At 35.9% G+C, this 13,822-nt stretch overlaps 1 protein-coding gene across 2 annotated transcripts in view; it reads left to right on the top strand.

Moving 5' to 3' along the window:
- The window catches only part of GSTCD (glutathione S-transferase C-terminal domain containing), a 72,168-nt gene extending 58,590 nt beyond the window's left edge, over positions 1-13,578 (top strand). For both annotated transcript variants that reach the window (XM_052775089.1, XM_052775081.1), the window contains exons 9-12: positions 2,283-2,416; positions 4,206-4,236; positions 8,392-8,461; positions 12,480-13,578. In XM_052775089.1, the coding sequence (XP_052631049.1) occupies positions 2,283-2,416; positions 4,206-4,236; positions 8,392-8,461; positions 12,480-12,616 (372 nt within the window). In that variant the 3' untranslated portion in view covers positions 12,617-13,578. The remainder of the gene's footprint in view (positions 1-2,282; positions 2,417-4,205; positions 4,237-8,391; positions 8,462-12,479) is intronic.
- Positions 13,579-13,822: the final 244 nt, after the last annotated feature.

Below are 13,822 nucleotides of genomic sequence, written 5' to 3'. Positions count from 1 at the left end.
TTATATGCATTTTATTTACCTTGACATCAAATCTGCATTACATAGCTATTTTCTTATCTGTTACCTGCCAGGAGTTCAAAAGCAGGTTAGAAAAAAGTGTCAACCACTTCCCTTTTGCTCCACATAAAATTTCTGCCCGTATGGATTGTTGGGGTAATGAAGATAAAGGTTCTGAAACAACCTGTTTGAGTGCCAGACGTACTGGTACATTGTACTACTACATGTTGTAGTACAACCACCAATCACAATAAAGGATTTCAGTCTAAAAGTGAGAGCTTCCAAATATTTGCTTGCAGTATTCATTTACATGCCGACACCCAGAGGAGTCTTTGAGATCTTAGTTGTTTTTAATACTTCTATAGTACTCCCAGTATCTCAGATAATTTATGAGAACAAGTTGAAAAGTTTAAGGTTTGTTTGGGGAGGAGTGTATTTTTGAGTGTGTTGAGTTCTTTTCAAGACCATTAAAGTGAGCCTGAGGTTTCATGAACCTGAGCCTGTTCTGGGGAGTTGTGGTGCCAGAGGAGTAATACAGGGCAGTGGTCTCACACTGCATTAGCTCTGTTGCTCTCGTCAGGGGTCACTTGGTTTTGCTGTGTCTACAGATATATGGATTTGTGAACCAAATATATTGTCTGCATTAGTCCTCACTTCTTATTTTTTTTCAGATAGTTTAATTTATAGAATATCCTGAGAAAGCTTTGTCTTGAATTTTATTTGTGATTTTTTTGCTTAACTAAATTGATTCTGAGAAACCAAAAGAAGAAATCAGTTGGTGTAAAAGTTCCTACAGGCTCAGCAAAGCTACTGGTTTTATCTGCTGCTGTTTTAAGGTCTCTTTTCCAAACATGCAAGCAAAGCAGATGTCTTTGTTTTCTGCTTGGATAGATGAGGAAGTAACTATAATTATATTCCATGATAATCTAATAGCTGTGATATTAAAAATCTATTTCTGATGTTAAACTAGTTTTATTTTTGTTGTTAAATTCATACAAGCAGAAAACTTTAATTTTAAAATTATTTTCTTACTAATTTTTTAATGTTCTGCTAGAGACAAAAATATTTGTTACCATCTGTATGCAGTTAAAGTTCAGTTGATGATTAATGGTCTGCTCAGCTGAGCTTACATCAAGCAGTCTGCAAACAAAAAAGTCTTTGTTTTAATCTATATCTGAGAGCAAAGTTTTTATCTTTCAATTGCTGTACCCTGAAAAACAACTTTGAACCCTGAAATCTGAGCTTTGCAGTTTTAAACCTTTTTCCTAAATTTACAGTGAACAAAAAGCAAAGAAAACAATGCAGTTTTACAAATCCGTACCACTACATAAAATTAAAAATGTGCCTCAAAATGTGCTTAGTTTAATGAAAACATAGAGCAATGTGTATGCACCAGGCTTACTCTTTGAGCTACTGATTACGTGGAAGAAGGCGGAGAAAGTAATGCCTCCATTTCACCTGGCCCATTTGGTATCACAGGTATTGATAGGAGAGAGCTGCTTGCCTTTCCTTGCAATATATTGAGTACAGCAATGACTTGCTTTTCTGTAGGAGAGCATGAAGAATTTCTGTGCAACCTGTGTGTTGCCCAAACACACATCAATGCTTGCAGGTAGCTGTGGTGATTGAATGGCATTCTAGTTTTAGTTTGAGAGCCCATCGCTAAGAAAAAGAAAGAAAAGAATAAGGAGAAAAAAAAAGAAAAGGAGGGGAAGTTGTATTTGATGCTTCCCCTCCCCACCAATTTTTGTTTTCTAAAGTTTTTACTCAATACCTTACAATCAAATGATAAAATTCTATGCGTAAATGTTGTCCTTTAAATGTGACCTTCAGGTATATCTGTTACTTTTCTTACTGGTAAGTTGAAATCCAGTTTTGAAATAGTTCTTTGTATTTCAAAGTCCTTTTTGCTTGACAAAAACTTTTGTCTAATCACCACAGTAGTTTTTCTTTTAATAACTTTGTGGATCTTCATTCTTAATTTATTTGATATCACAATGCAGTGCACGTACCTTTTGACTGCTTTTGGTGAGTGACCCTTGTTCAGTGTTGATGGTACCCTTGTTAATGGAATAGGCCATAAATTTTCCTCAGCATAAATATGAAGGAGAGGAATGAAAAACTGAGGAATTAAGGACCAGGCCTTTGGCATAACAGCTTTCATGGCAAAAACTTCCTCATATATTTAAGTAACTCGGCCAACCAAAAAAATACTGCAACAGGATTGTATTTAGACTATTGCTGTAAAGAATTTGCTTGTTTGTTTTTTGTTTTTAACACTCTAGGTGGCTCTGCATGCATGTGGTGTGGCAACAGACATGGTGATCGACCACTGCATCAAAGCACGGGCAGCCTTTGTCATCTCGCCTTGTTGTTATGGCTTCATTCAAAACACAGTGAAGTTTAAATATCCTCGAAGGTAAACTAAAGCTAACAAGACAAGCTTTAAAACATGAACTTAAATGAAGGAAGAAAATACTAGAAGTATAGAATTAATCAATTGAAGATCATTGCAAGTGTCTAGGCTAAATTGGTTCACAGATACAATGCAACTGTTTCCTCCTGTTTCTCTTTGCAAACCTGTCCTGAAAGGGAGACAGATTGGTAATTCCTGGGTTATTTTGTGTCTGGATTTATCTATTCATAGTTCAGAAGACTTTATACCATCAACATAGTAGATACCATATGTGGGAATCTATGTAATACCCAGACCTTTTACCTTGAAATCACAAAGTTAATAGAAAACTCATGAAAATTACTGTAAGAAGGGGAATTGACATTTTAATACTGGAGAAAGATGTAGGCAATCAGCTTAAAGAAATGGATCTGCTTTATACCACAGTTTACTGCGTGTGAAACTCTTCTGATTTATTCCCAAGTAGACAAGCTCTCCTGTATTTCAGTTCATATTTTTAATACTTTTTCAATGGACTGTGTCGTTATTTTGTCGTCTTCAGATCTGCCATGTTGGAGATACTTATATATCTTAGGCTTAAGATTTTTAATGCCTTTGATATAAATAAAATGTAAAAGGTAAGCATAAAGTGGCAGAAGATAAGAGGCTAACAGCTTTCTGAGGCAGAAGTAGATGGGGGAAGAGGGTTGAGGGTTTTTTTTCGTAAAGCTGAGCTTTGCATTTTGGATGTCCAAGATGAATCAGATTTAATTCTACTAGGATTTACAACATTGTCTTAGGTATATATTTGCTAAAATAAGAAATTGAAACATGCTGTCTTAAAAGGAATCGACAAATTTAAAAGAATCTTACGCATCCATGTTAAATATTTTTTCATATTTTTCTATAATATTGAAGTTTGCTGTCACAGAAGTGCATGGAGAGTAAATATTTAGAATTTGTCAGTTTGAAAAACTTTGCATTTAACAGTGTTTTCCTAGTCAATCTTATTCTTCCATCTCTTTATGTGTGTCCCTTTTTGTTTTCTCGTGTGACACAGTAAAACAAATAAGTATTCTTAAGGAAGAGGCAATAAAATTTTAAGCCTTCTAAAGTTAGCAGGCATATAGCATTTCTCTGTTGACTTGTTTTAAAATTGCCTGGATACTGTTTAACTTTTGACCAGTTGTGGTTTTAGATCATGAAGTCTGGAAATGCTCAATATGTTAGAAAACTTTTGTTGCTGTAGATGCTGCAAGAATGTAAATTAAGTTTTTGTGTTTGCTAAAATTTTGAATATCACATCATAAGCCTATGTAGAAAATTATCAGCCCTAGCTCGAGCTACATTTTAGGGTTTGCTTTTTCTTTTTGCCTTATTTGATATGATCATAAAACATGATAGCCTGTCCATATCCCCATATTGCCTGTGTTCTGTACTCAGTTCCATTGTAAAGGCACTTTTCTTTTGCGACACAAACAAAATATGTATGTCTAGAGGTTGTGTACATGTAATATGAAGTGTTCATGTGACAATGTGGAAACACCAGTAAATCTGTGTTAGTATTTAGAATGATTTAAAGAGAGAACTTTTATGAATAATACAATAGAAAAAAAAGAAAAGAAACCATCAAATAAGTTTTTCCTTTTCTAGTGAACTGGAACCGTAATGGTTTCTGGTTTTTTTGAATGCCTTTCTGTAGGGTACAGATATTGCTATTTTGTTTAAAATGTGTTCAAGTATGTAATGATTGCTCTATTTTCCACCTCTGCTTTTTCAGATGTTAATTGAATCAGTCTTTTTTTTTTTTCAGTCATCAGTTCAAAGAAGTTTTGTCCTACAAGGTATGTAAAAGGGTTGGGGAAGGGTTATGTGCAGTTTCCTGCATTTCACTGGGTCGTCTTCTCGAATGAAATAAAGTGGTTATCTTTTAATTGCAAGGAGGAGCATGTGTTATGTGAAATGTTCATTAGTAGCACAGATGTCATTGTGTACCTTTCTCTCCACCATTCCTTTTTTAAGGCTTTTTTTCTTCAATAATATTAAATAGTTTCTGCACAAAAGAACTTTTTTTTTATCATAATGTATAAGCAAGCCATTCCTAAGATACTTCAACATGTATCAGTTAACAATTACAGGATACCAATTTATTTAGGTCTTAAATACAACAGTTTATACTGTTGAAATGCCTGATAATTTTTTAGGTAAAATTATTGCTTTTATAGATATATTTTTTGATAAACATTAGATTTCACCCCCTGATTTATGTCTTGAAGATTGGACATAGTGAGTAGGAAGAGCTTATACTCATCAGCAAGAATTTTATACAGTGTTGTTTTAAAAACATTATTCAAAATTATTTCAAAAATATTCAAATGTGGTTTGACCCTGGGGAGCCAGAGTCTGTGTGGAGATAGTCTCAGAGAAAAGTGGGAGAAAGAATCAATGAGGCATGCAGATCCGACAGAATGAAGATAACAGATAATAGGGGAGCGAAAAAGGACAGGAGCAGAGAGGTGGGCAGCAGACAACTGGTACTGATCTGTTGAGCTTTGTCTAGTGTGTTGGAACTAGTTAGTGATCAGCAACCAGAAGTTTGAAGGTTAGATGCACTTAATGTGGCACGGAAAGAATGTTTCCATTTGAGAGAAGCAAGGGTATTACTGAGTTTACATGTCAAATCCCAGACAAGGCTCTTAGTGTTTACAATATAGAAATGAATTTTGAAGATGCAGAATAAACCTTTGTAACAGAAATGTGAGAGAGATGGTATTTCTAATATGCAGATGGGTTTTGGGACATTGAGCATAGCAGAGATGCTATATGTAGCAGGAAAATTGAGTTTATCCTTTTTAATCCTCACGTAAGAGGGCATTTAAAAACTTCATATAATTTCCAGCCATTTTATGTAGGGAAGTTCAGTTATCTGGTAATACGCTAATCTTATCTTCATGACACTTTATGTACATTTTACTAATTTATGTGGAAATAAATGCCCTTAAATTGGGATGATAAAAGTGGCACAGTGGATTTGGACCTGCCATTATTTTTTCCCTTGATTAATATTCTTTTCAACACACTTATATGTTTCTAACACCTAATCATGAAGAACTCGGGTTTCAGTTCAGAAGAAGTTTATTTACTAACTTATTATTAAAAGTAGACCTGTTGACAGTACAGAGCGAGATGGTGACAACAATGAAGTCAAGGATGCCTAGATTAGGATAGTCTGTATAATCTCATTAAAGCTCAGTGAATTTTTTTCTTAATCTGTTAATCCATGGAGGTTTAAATCACAGGGTTTGTCAACACTATAGAAGTTCCAGCATTTTATTATTTATGTTGCAGAAGGGCACAGGGACCAAGGACAATGTTAAAAAATATTGCTGCTCTTAATAATGTAAGCGTCTATACAAATGGTCTAGGCTGGTTGGTGCCTCAAATGATCCTAGTTATAAATAACTTTTGTTATACAGCTAGCAATATGCGTTTTTATATTTCATATTAATAAATTGTTACAGGTTATTGGCTGGTAGCCAAAGCTGCCATGTGTTAGCCAGACATTGTCTGTGTCACCCCCCTCCAATTCCCATTTTATATTCATTTCTCTTATCTTTCATTTTGGTGAGATCTAAAAAGATATCCAGAAGTCTGGCAGTTCCAAAACTTTTTTGATGAGAGCATTATGCTGTAATTCATTAGTTTATAGCTGCAAAGAATAAGGTTATGATAGCTGTGGATTTCTACTATGATACATTTTGGGACTATTTGTCAAGACACTCTCCCCATAGGAGAACTGGAAAGTAAAACTGAATAACTTTGCACATACAGCTTTGAAAACTTAATAGGAATTGAAGGCGTGGGTGTTCTAGTAAGCAAGTTAACTGTTTATGCACACACAAAGTTTGGGCAGTTTATAATTCTTATCCTCATTATTTTAGAAATGCTTTTGTTCTTATTTCTACCAACAGGGAATGTGACAATTTAATGACTGTGTCATGGGGAAACAGTGTAGTCATGACTTAGGCTCTAGTTTAACTTTTTGGATCATCTCTGTAGGAAGCCAAGCCATTAGAGTCAGTCCAGATTTTCAGGTTAAGTGGCGAGTCGGATGAGCTGAGAACCTGATGTTGCAGAGGCGAGTTATGTTGGGTGCCTGAAGGCTGGTGAGGGGTTCTGTGCTAACGTGGATCTTCTTTCTTTCTTCTGAATCCCTCTTTTTCTCCCCAGGCTGCCTATCACTGCTTCTTCTCTCCTAACAGCAGCCACATTGCCTGTGGCTCTCCTTCTCCTCCATTCTCCAGTAGTCACACCTGGGTTTAACATTTTCAGCAATTTAGTACTACAAAAATAGCCATATTTGATCTGAACTGACTGGGCATAACATGTTTAAGTCCTAAACATGTTATAGCTTGTTCTCATATGGAGCCGTGAGCTGAAAACATTCATGTGAATGAGCTGTACTAGGGAACAAATATCCCTACCTCAAGATATTGTGAATTTATTTAAATGAGTAATATTTGAGTATCAAGTAGCGATATTTTGATTTATAATATGTGGGCAAACTTTTTTGTGGTCAGGTGTCTATTAAATTTATGAATTTGATGGAGTGTACTGTGGAGGGAGTTACCATCTTGATTTAATATAGATGGGATTTCATTCAGGTTTTTTGTGAAATGAAGACTTTTGGATGTTTATGTCCCCCTAATAAAAAGCAGGAGTAAGTGTCCTTACTTCAGGATACTGAAGGAAGCTGAAGGATCCTCAGGTGAAGTTGCTCTCTCCATCTGTTACAGGAACCAAATCTTTAAAATCATCATTTTATATCAGGCCAGAATAAATAAATAAATAAATAAAAAGTTTTCTTTTTGTTGCAAGACACATGTCCTTTTTTCAGAACTATAGCTCTGGAAGCTTTGCTTAGCAGAGCACTTTTTGTTGTTGTCCGTTTCTGTTTTCTCCCCATGACTTTATAGGAGACTTGGGGAATGTTGTACAGTTCTAAAATGGTTCTGATTTACTCTGTCCTGTACTTAATATTGCAGCTGTTCCAAAGAGCACAGGTGTCATCAGAGCATTAATTTCATTGCTACACCTTCAAGGCTTTTTCTCTCACCATCTGGCTAACTTGTCTTCCTTGGCTTGTCTTGTCTTTGAGAAACCATTACGCTAGCATAGGTGGTGTTTTTTGAAGGCAAATGAGGATGGGGTTCTGCCTGCTTGTGTAGTGATCTAAGCAGGGATTAAGGTGGTGGGGCTAACCCTCCACTGCACCATACCCCTGGGTGACAGGACAGGAAGAAATCAACAGCAGCTGTTGTAGAAGCCTCTGCAAAAACTTTTAAGTGGAACAGGGATAGTTTGAAAGTGGATTGTGCTCATTTTGATGTAGGAAGCTTTCCTATTCACAGCCAGGTATCTTTTGCCTTCAGGATCAATTTTGCCTTCAGGATCTTTCGGGTTGATCTTGAATGGATTTGGCAGAGCAGGGGAAGTTTCACCCACAAGATGATGCTTCTGGGATTCAAAATCACTGCTTGGGAGAAATGTGCAGTAGTTCAAATCACCTATTTAAGAATTTTGTCCTGGCTGCTTATTGATGCAGAGATGCTGCCCCATGATGACTGTGCTAAAAGAAGGCTGTGTTGCTCATCAGTAATTGAAGGCAAAATTAGTCTACAGTATGTCTTTGAAGAATGCTATCTTGTATACATTGCATCCAATTCAACTGCTGCAGAGAATTAAGGGAAAATTTGGCAAGAAACAAATACTCATGAGTAGAAATGTGGTCATGGTTACAAATACTTGATTTACACACATATTTACAAGCCAAAGCAGTATCAAAATTAGGATTTGCACACAGATAATTTTTCTAGAAATATAGTCTCCCACATGATAGTGTTATTGATACTTTTAAATATTTAATTAGATTTTTCTTACTTTATTTGGAAGATGGAAATGCTACTGGACCAAATTTCTTTACTTTTTTGTGTTTCTAGGAGCACATGATCCTTTGCAGATTTGCCGATCAGACAGCTGTTCAGCTTCCACCTGAACGCAGGCTAATTGGTATGAATTTCTGCAGCTGTTGTGTAAACTATCTCAGTAATGAATTTACCTTGATGTATAAAGGAAGAAGTAGTACATTTATGAACAGGGCATTAAGTTGCTGTCTTTACGTAACACTTGAAAAATTTGAGTTTCTTCACATTTCGCCTCTTGCTGTTCTGAACTATGGTATGGAAACTCTTTTCTTTTTTCAGAATTACCAATATGAGGTAGAGGGTTTGCATTTTACTGATTTTTATTGCTTTACCTTTTTTTTTTCTCCCACCATTCTCTGAAAAGAATGAGGTCTTTGTAAAGTTCACTAAAGTTCTGCTATTGCCAGTTCATCTTACGTAAAAGCACAGGCTATTCATAGTAGCGATTTTCAGTGTGCACCCTCTGTCCTGCTTGTAATTGCTGGTGATAACTCTCTTAGAAGGGCAAACATCTAATGCCAGCTGGAAACAATAAGGCTAAATTGCAGAGGTTGGGCTAGCTTTGGTACAGGCAGGCTTAAGAGCATACAGATCTATTTGGGCCACCTCATTATTAGGGTCATGATAATAATTTTAGAAAAAAACAGGAAGGTTTTCTGTTGTTGTTTTTTTGGTTTTGTTTGGTTGTTTGTTTTTTTTTTTAAATAATGAATAATATTTAAAATCTGAAGACTTTGCCATGAACACAGTTTGGCTAACCCCTTACCTGGGGTACCAGCCTTCCCATTGTGGGGAAACATGTTACAGCTACAGCAGTGCATGACTCAATTTTTACCATTCGGTAATCAGTTCTGTTTCAGGTTTGTACTTTATTGCCATTCTGAGTAAGAGCAGCTGCCTTCTGTTGGGTCGTTTCAGTGCAATTAAGAGCCAAAGTAAGTTGATTCCTGAGATTTTAGTTTCTTGGTCAGGTGTCAATGATTTCTGAGGAAAAGAAATGCAAGAAGCTATCATTAAGATAGCAGGAATTTCATTAGTCAGAAGGACAGCAAAATACATAACACTTCAAATATTTGGAACAAGCAAAGTCATTTCTTCATTATGTGCAATATTCTAGTATTCTTTGCCTTAAAAAAGGGTATAATGTGCTCCTGTCTGGTATTAATGTTCTGATGGAAGCTATAAACTAGCTTCCAGGTCAGAAAAGACAGAAGGGGCTGGGAACTCTCAGGGTATAACTGTGCATTCTTGGCTTGCAAGAAACATTTAGAAAGTATATTAAAGCAGTAGTAGCAAATAATGTTTTTAAAAAGCTTAATTTGAAGAATTCAAAGTATTTCCTATACTCACTGCACAAAAAGAAAATAATACAGATTCTGAGATAACTATCTATTTTATAATAACTTTGTCAGCTCTTTTGCTATCATCACAGTACTCGAAAAAAATTTTTTAAAAAGGGCAGTATTCAGTTACCAGTGTAGCACCCCACATTGTCCCCTGCTGCTTGCCAGGTGGACTGAAAATTGGAAAAGGACCCAAAAAACTTTTTTGAAAGGTTGTAACTTTTATCTATTCTCTGTCTCTGAAACTGCAATTTTTTTTCACAAATTTAACTTTTATATGCTTTGCCCTGACAAAAAACCAAACATAAATCTTATTCCTCTCCCTTCCCCTACATCATTACTTTTTCTGTTTTAAAGAATGTTTTTTTTCTTTTAAGTTCCATGTAATACTAATCTGTTTCAGTGAAGATCATTCCCATTTCAGTTCAGTTTCTGGTTTTATGGGAATCTTATTGGGGTACTTTTATGTTTTGCTTGCAAATAATTGAAGATTGAATCAGATCAGTGTACAGCGATGGTGAGATTATTTTTTAATTTGATTTTGTGCAATGCATGATCAGGTATTGAGAAAACTGCGTAGATTTCATTTAATGAAAATATTCCTGAACAGGTGGAGACTTTTTCTTTTCTATTGTAAATGGTGGCAAAATGACTTGTTCTGCTACTTTTTGAATATTTTAGGATTGTATTGTAAACTGTATTTTAGCAATTTTAGCACTGAATTTATGCCACTTCAGTGAAGTGATAGATCATTTTGTTTCACTACCTGTAAGCCCCTAAAGCACTAAAATGCAGCATTCTGTCTGTGACTGTCATGGCAGAAACAACACATTTGTCAAAGGACTTATCACTGATTTCTGGAGTATCTGTGAACGTAAAAATATGCAGTTGAACCCAGTTCCCCTACACACAGCAATTCCCTCTTAAATGAACAAAGTTCTGTTTCCCATTTTCACTGGACATGTGTGTTTTATCCACTATATGCAGCAGTGGGACCTGAGTGCAAACATACTGAATGGTTTTGTGAACATCGCTACAGCCCACCTGATTTATTCTGTCTCATCACAGAACTGCTCCATGTATTTCACACGGTCTTACTGAGAGCACCTGGGGACCCAGGCCCCAGTTGTGACAATCCCAACTGCCCCTTAGTGTGTACACTTCGAATAATAATGATATTGCTCTCAGTGGCAGGAGCATGTACGTGCCATTTTGTTCAACCAACCACAGAAGGTGACTTTCTATGAAACCACAAATGTAGGAGAATAGTGCCACAAGAAGTAATTTATGGGTATCTATCCTGGTTGGTTATATAAACTGGTAATTTCTCCCTGCAACATATAAATCCATAGAGGACTGAGTTTGAAAGCTCTTTTTCAGGCCTAACCATATTATTGTATCTCTAAATTGTCTCCTGCCCAATTACTACCCCTCCCAAATTCCAAGCCACCAATAGAACAGAGTCCAAATGTCATAACGTTGGTGAAGTCAAAGTAGTGAATTTCTTTTGTAACTAACGAATTCAGCTGAGAAGGAGAAAATACTTAGGGTCATCGGTTTGCTGTGGAAAGACAGAGTAGATTGGACTGAGTACTGTATTAAAGTGTGATGTGCACAGCTGCTCTGAAATACAAGGATACTGAGGGACATGTTTGTGCCACCTACCCAAAACTTCTACAGGCACGTAACAGGTGCATACCAGGGCTTGGAATGGTACAGGCACACAGGCTCTGTATATATTCAGGAGAGAGGGGTAGGCAGTTCTAGAGGGTAGTTTGGAATGCCAGACTTGTATCCTGATGGTAAACAGAATAAGTGCTCCTGTCTCTTCCCATCATCTCATACCCCAAATATATTTAACTGTACGATTCTGTCAGGAACAAGACAAGAGGTAGGATCATTGGCTTTGAGACTGAAGCAGGATTGTGCCTTGTTTGTGATTTGAGACTGTATGACTATTAGTGGTAAAACATTTCAGGGAAGTAAATCCTTCTTGCAAGACAGTTTTCAACTGCTGAAAATACAATCTGACAAATCAATTCTGTATTTCAGAATATAATAATTATAATGAGTAAATACATAAAGACAAATGGCCCCATCATCTTGGCATGGCTGTATCATAATACAAACTTCTAAGCAGAAAAAAACTTTGAATTTATTCTTCCTGTTTTTTCTGCAGGTAAATCTGAGGTAAGATTAGTTTTCATTAGTAATTTAGTATTTTTGTTTATAAGCAGTTACATTCTTAAGTCTCAAATCCATTACACTGGATCACTGTTTGGTATTTTAATCTTTCACTGATATTTTATAACCAGAGTTTTTCAGATTTTAGATGAAAGTACAGGAGGAAAACAGTTATGGTTGTAAAGGGAGTGGAAGTTTGGCAGTTCAGAGAGCTACGGGGTAAACTAGGCATTTTTTTCTTCCTCTGACTTTTACATTAATGCATGGATTTTTCTGTAAGTTTTGAGAATACTTAAAAATAGTTGTGCCTGTTATGTTTCTCCATATATAAAGAGTTAATAATCTTTCTCAAGATCTTTGCTAAATGAGGGTTACAAGTCACAGATGTGATTTAGAACTATTAATGACTGTCTATTTGAAGTAACGCAGATTAAGATAGTTTTTTAAGTAGCTTTAGAACTTATTTTTTAGATGACTTACTGATGTGTTTTCCTAACATTGAATATTGAAGTGCACGTTTCTGATAACTTTTCTACATTTTTAGAGTTTCCATGCTCTCCTTTGCTCTCGTTTTAGGAAAGCAGTGTATGGGGCTTGTGGATCTGGATCGGGCATGGGCTGCAGAAGAACGTAACTACTCTGTCCAAGTTATATCTATGGAGCCAGAGAGCTGCTCTCCAAAGAACAATATGTTTGTGGGCATCCCTACTTAGGGTGTGAAACTTGCATTTGATTTGAGGTTGAACATAAATCTTCAGTGCATAATGACATCCAGCAAATACAAGCATAGCTGGGAAACAGACATGACGCATCTTGAACCCATTGCATTCAGAAAAGGAAGCAGCACAAAAAGTCTTAGAAAGTGAACTGCATGCAGAGCATCACAAATCGTACTTGTAATATATCATTAAGCAACTTTTGGTTCTCTTACTGAGAAGTTTCTGGGTCTAACGACTGTGCATGGAATCATATCCATCTGTAAAGGTTTAGAAAAAAGTTGGTCTCATTGAAGGGAAGGTGATTTCCTTTTTAGTAAAGCTGTCTTGGCTGCTTCAAAATTGCATTTATGGTCAAAACTGCATTTGTGTTCATAAACAGAGCAGTTATCAGCCAATAATGCAGATCACTAGGGGAACAGAAAAGATCAAATTTATGGTGTTAGTGAAGAAGGCTGTGCAACAGGTGGTGGCTTTACTTTGCTGAAGAATTCCATACTACTGTAGGAAGATTATTTTTAATAAAGGTTCATCAGAATACTTTGGGCATCATTCTGCTTATCAAAAATGTATTCTAACTTACCAATCTTTTTAAAAAGACTTAAAAATTATCTTTAAATATTACACAAGGATTCTGTAACCAGGCATTTGAAAGCGTGTTTAGTTAAAGAAAGCAAACCCCTAATTATCCACTGACCAGATAACAGGAGCTAGAGATGATGTCAGTGAATGGATACTTCACTGCCACCTCTGCTAATTGAAGTGTATTGCTTCCCATTCTTAGGAAACTTGCTGTCAGAAGAAATTTTTAAGGACAGTTCATGTGTCTATATAAATCATCTTCATTAATTTTATATTCAGTTTAAAATTTTAACAAGTTGCAGTTGTGGAACCATTTGAAAAGATCAACCACAGTCATGTTACTATAAAATGAAAATAAATGTTCTTCTGTGCTCTGATTAGTAGGCAGTTTTGTACCCTAATTTAAAATCATCTGTTGACACTAACACAATGGAAAATGGCTCCTAAGGAGATTTTTACTGCATATTTATGGGTTTGATACATTTATGAGTTCTGCCATGGATTAATTTAAATATATCTGAACTTTGGTCAGTGTGAATATACCTTCAGTGCATGTGGCAAACGGACAATAGGTATTGGAGGAAAAAAAAGGATCCTGAAATATTTTAATCTTCATGAAAC

The sequence above is a fragment of the Harpia harpyja genome, chromosome 2, assembly GCF_026419915.1.
Source record: "Harpia harpyja isolate bHarHar1 chromosome 2, bHarHar1 primary haplotype, whole genome shotgun sequence".
Lineage (NCBI taxonomy): Eukaryota > Metazoa > Chordata > Aves > Accipitriformes > Accipitridae > Harpia > Harpia harpyja.
This window is presented reverse-complemented; position numbering and strand designations above follow the sequence as displayed.